We start from the raw sequence: 5,221 nt of genomic DNA on the forward strand, positions 1-5,221 counted from the left end.
TCGCACTTTTAAGAGATGGACCTTCCATCCTTCAACAGGATGCTGAAAATTCGACTGCGTCTGGCCTCTGCCAATTTTCTATTTCGATAGTTGGAATGCTGTACTGATCGTATGCTAGGATAGTGAGCGTTAGGAAGAAGATTAGCCTGCGGAAGGTCTCAACTTCGCATATTAGACGCAGGGCGATTTTTTGAGCCAAAATTTTGGGAAATAAGTGCGTCCTATATGCCGTCAAATACGGTATAAAATTTTTTTTTACCTTTCATCAGAAGTTGCAATGACACAGCTCATGGGCAGTCGTGTTACCATATCCAATAGAAATAAAGAAAACAATGATTCTTTCTACTCACAAACTTTGTATTTGTTTGCCTGCTTGTTAAATTTCACATGTGGAGGACGTAAAGCAAATTAATTTTTTAGGTTTTATATATGCATTTAAAAATAACCAAATATTATAAATTACTGTATCACTATTGTAGAATTCCACTGTAATTTATCAGGCTTACTAACTAAACTGTATTTGGGTCAAAAAATAATATTGTTTTTTGGACAACATTTTCACTAACTCCCTCCTTCGAGATTCAAGACAAAGAAATAATCTTGGGAACAGGAGGTTCGTATCTTATATTATAGCTTGTCAATATGGTAATTTGAGTATCTAATTCGTAAGAAACTATAGACTTTGTATTTGGACATCACAAACCTATAATTTGAACCAAAGCCTCATTCAACATACCACATGACACACAAAAATTGATATTTACAAACTTGTTTTAATATCCACTTTTAAATCAAATGTTAACTAATGTATAACACTAAAATTTGAATTATCTACAATCTGATACTAAACTTATTGACATACATTCATAAAAAGTAGTTTAATAATACCTTGGACCCCCCCATCTAATTTCATATTGATAGAATTCTTGAAAACAGTATGTCTTTCTTTTCAGTATTGGTACTTTTATATTTGTTATGTTAAGAAAAAGTAAATAGAACCACAATTTCCTATCCTTTGTGACAAATGAGTTTTTATTTCACCCGTCCAATGGATAGGTACTCCAGCTAGTGATTTATACAAATAACTCAAGTAAACTGAATCACATCAAAGAAATCCTTAAAAGAACATATTGTAATGAGTGTTTAGCAAGTAATAAAAAAAATAATTCAGTTAAGATTAAAAGTAAGTTATATATACGCCCAGATAATGTTTATTCAAATAATGCAAAATTAATGAGTACTGATCCAGTTGAAATATGTAATATTTTTAATGCTTACTTTTTATAACATAGGAATAAATATGATATTATTACTAAGAAACTTGATTGTTGGATTTGTTAGTTTTCTTTGTAATGTTAATGATTAAACAACGTTCTTACATCTTGCTACTATTGATGAAATATGAACAAATTTATTAAAATATCTGGAAGTTTGTGTGATTTATACAACAATTGTTTAGTAGTGGGTTATTCTTCAGATGTTGAGAAGATAGCTAAAGTAATTGTATTTAAATCAGATTGTCCATATTCTATATTAAATTATAGACCTACCTCTATATTGTCTCCTTTTTAAAAGAAAATGAAAAGTTAATTTACACTAGATTGGAAGCTTTTTCTTTTTTTTCAACAGTTAATTCTGTAATAAATCCACATCAGTTTGGTTTTTGTAAAACCACTCTACTGTTCTTGCAATGTCAGAGACTTATAATAAGTTACTAGAATCTTTTGATTCTGATAAGATGACTTGTGGTGTCTTTTTAATATATACATGAGGTATAATTAGTTGCTTCTAATGACTTATCCACCTTAATATCTTACTTCTTTAGATCAAAGGTTGGTTAAAATTAGAAGATTTATATTATTTGGTACATAGTAATTTAAAAGTGTTTCATTTTTACAACTTAGAAATGCTTTCAGGATCGTATTTCTTAAACCTTATAAAGAAATAATATATATATATATATATATATATTCATGAATTTTATGTCTCATCCACACGCAACATTCAAGTTCATGTAGAGTTCAGTTAACTTTAACCAAAAGAATGGTTTACTAGATGACCAACTGGTCTTTTTATCATCCTGCATTTAAATAATTAGTTTTAACATTTTGTGATTTCTTTATAAACATTAATAAAAAAATGTTGTTGCTACATCATTCTTTTTTTATTTCATTAGATGGATTGGTTTAGAGAAAATTTCAGGAAAGATTTTCTCCAGCATTTCTTCAGATGGTTTCCGTACTCTCAGCATCACAGGTTTGTAAAGAAAAAGAAACAGAAAAATCTGATTAGCAAGGTAATAAATATGTTTGTTTTTAAATAGAACGATAGCATGAAATTTTCTTCAATATTTGTATTTAATAGTTTCATTTCAAATTGAAAAATGCATGATGACATGTTTTGGTGTAATGTTAAGATGGATTAAATTAACTTTCAAAAATACAAAATGATTATTAGTTTTATAGAATTAGTACAATGAATAATAACAACAGGTCTTTCTTAACAGATATAAAACAGGAAATTACTCTTCTGTAGCTTTGCATGAAAATTCTAAACACAATAAATAATTATAAGTCTGTAATCAGACTTTTAACAATTTTGCAGGATATGTTGAAAGTTCAGTACATTTACAAGTAGAAATGTGAGCATATAACATGGAAACAAAATAATTGATACTCAATACTGTAAAACATGTTCTACTTTAAACAGATGAACTTTAAAAAACACTATTTTCTCTTTAACTACATACATTAAATAATATGGAAAATACTTGAAAATATGAGATTACGAAACAGCTAACACACTAAGAAAGTAAATATTAAAAAATAATCATAAATAAACACAAAAAATAACATAACATAAATGTTTCAATAAATAAACTATTTATTAAAAGTAAACCAAAATCAGAGATCAGACGTCTGAAATACAAATGGGTTAAAACTATTTATTAAAAGTAAACCAAAATCAAAGATCAGACGTCTGAAATACAAATGGGTTAAAACTATTTATTAAAAGTAAACCAAAATCAAAGATCAGACGTCTGAAATACAAATGGGTTAAAACTATTTATTAAAAGTAAACCAAAATCAAAGATCAAACATTTGAAATGGGTTACAATAAAGCCTAGTAAAGAAACAAAAGATCTTTACAACAACTAGAACATATAAAAGAAAAAATTAGTTTTGTTGTTCAAGTTGAAAAAATAAAATAAAATAAAAAAGCCAGGTGTCGTAGGTAGTTTGGCTCTCGAGTGGGACGATATTTTGGTGTTTATGCCAAGGCCTTCATATGGGTAACTAAGCCTTTTATGTTTTCCAGTATTTTATAATAATTTTTCTGCAGTGGTGTAAATGTGAAGAAAAATAAATCTCATTATTTGACCAGACAAGATTAACCCAGGAGTTGTTGATGGGTGCTGTTAATTTCCCAAAGTTTTTCAATTCACAACTACAGATGGCTATAAACAGAAAACTTTCAGTGTTGTTACTGACTGATGGTAAAAACCGTCAGTCTAGTAATAACTGAAAGTTTTACCATCAGTCCAGTAACAACACTGAAAGTTTTACCATCAGTCCAGTAACAACACTGAAAGTTTTACCATCAGTCCAGTAACAACACTGAAAGTTTTACCATCAGTCCAGTAACAACACTGAAAGTTTACCATCAGTCTAGTAACAACACTGAAAGTTTTACCGTCAGTTCAGTAACAACACTGAAAGTTTTACCATCAGTCTAGTAATAACACTGAAAGTTTTACCATCAGTCTGGTAACAACACATCATGTTTGTTGTTCCTAATGAAAGTTAATTTTCTTCTTAGGATGAGGGGGGATGTAAGGAGAAATAGGTGTAAAATATTTCTACTATTTTAATGTATGAGAAAATATGACAATAGAAGGTACAGTATATGTCAAACGAAGGGCAGATACAGATGGTAACATGATAGCACGAAAACACATAATAAGTTGTTACAATATCAGTAGTAATAGCGAAGAAAGTGGGACAAGAGGAGAAGTAAGTAATAATAGAGGTTTTATATAAATCATTACTTTGATTTGAATATGTTTTATAGTTTATTCGGGTGAAATTGAAGCCTAGCTGTTACAGCTGTAAGTAAATTAGTAAGCTTGTTAAATCAGTTCCAAAGCAGTTATTTAGTTACTAGTTTTTTTGCTGCTAATTATGTTTTAGTGCATGTAGCTTTACGAGAAATTTGTTATTTACAATTTAAGATCTGTAATGTATTGTTTGTTTGCAACATAACAGGTACCATCTACCAGACTAAATCTTACCATCTGCAGCCTTTTCACTCTTCTCGTTCCCAAGCTGGGTGAATCTTTGGGATCTTTACACAAGCGTATTACCAAATATTTGATAAAATTAATTGAAAAAGAAGAATTAGAACCAGGAGTGGATATAGAATTGTTACTGAAGGTCATTCGTAACCTTCTGATAGCCAACAACGTGATTGGTGAGCATTATATGTACTACATATATCAGTGTGATAGTCATGTTTAGATATAAGCTCGTTCGTTTTGAATCTTTTATAGAATTAAATGCAACGATTATTAACAATCATATTCAACAACCATACAATATTTAGTTAATATCAGAAATATTTCAACAGTAACCAGTATTAACCTTTAAGGATTAGGTTGGTTAAGAGAACAGTCAGTGACTGAACAATCATATTCAACAACCATACAATATTAAGTTAATATTATAAATATTTCAACAGTAACCAGTATTAACCTTCAAGGATTAGGTTGGTTAAGTTTATGGAATAAACAACTCAAGGTATCATCTTTCATTTTAGCAATGTAAAATTCTTAAAATTTGTGATTAAAACCATGTTGCAGATGTTTTTTTTTTCACGTTTGTTTTTAAGTTGTTCATTTCAGATTCAAAGTCAGAGGTGTGTGTGAAAACAGCTACTTTTACATTTCTCTTACTTAAGAATCTGAAATGGACAAATTGACTCACCCCACACAAGCTCGTGACCTTTTTGTACTCGTATAAAGTCTTTAAAGATTTGATACTACTAACTTTTGATATGGTGTGTATATCTTCGCAAAATTTAGCAGTCTTTCGGTAAACACTTAGTCTTTCACATACAAAAAATCATATTTTTTTGTGAAGTATTTTTAATAAACTAAAAAAGGATTTGTCCTTGAATATATCGAGTATTTGTTTTAAATAATCCTTGTGCAAAGTGATTTTCA

At 29.1% G+C, this 5,221-nt stretch overlaps 1 protein-coding gene across 1 annotated transcript in view; it reads left to right on the top strand.

The window, feature by feature from the left end:
- The window catches only part of LOC106467516 (testis-expressed protein 10 homolog), a 23,236-nt gene that overhangs the window by 5,182 nt on the left and 12,833 nt on the right, over positions 1–5,221 (top strand). The window contains exons 4-5 of the mRNA XM_013927874.2: positions 2,177–2,296; positions 4,266–4,470. Coding sequence (XP_013783328.1) covers positions 2,177–2,296; positions 4,266–4,470 — 325 coding nt within the window. The remainder of the gene's footprint in view (positions 1–2,176; positions 2,297–4,265; positions 4,471–5,221) is intronic.

The sequence above is a fragment of the Limulus polyphemus genome, unplaced genomic scaffold (assembly GCF_000517525.1).
Source record: "Limulus polyphemus unplaced genomic scaffold, Limulus_polyphemus-2.1.2 Scaffold2642, whole genome shotgun sequence".
NCBI lineage: Eukaryota > Metazoa > Arthropoda > Merostomata > Xiphosura > Limulidae > Limulus > Limulus polyphemus.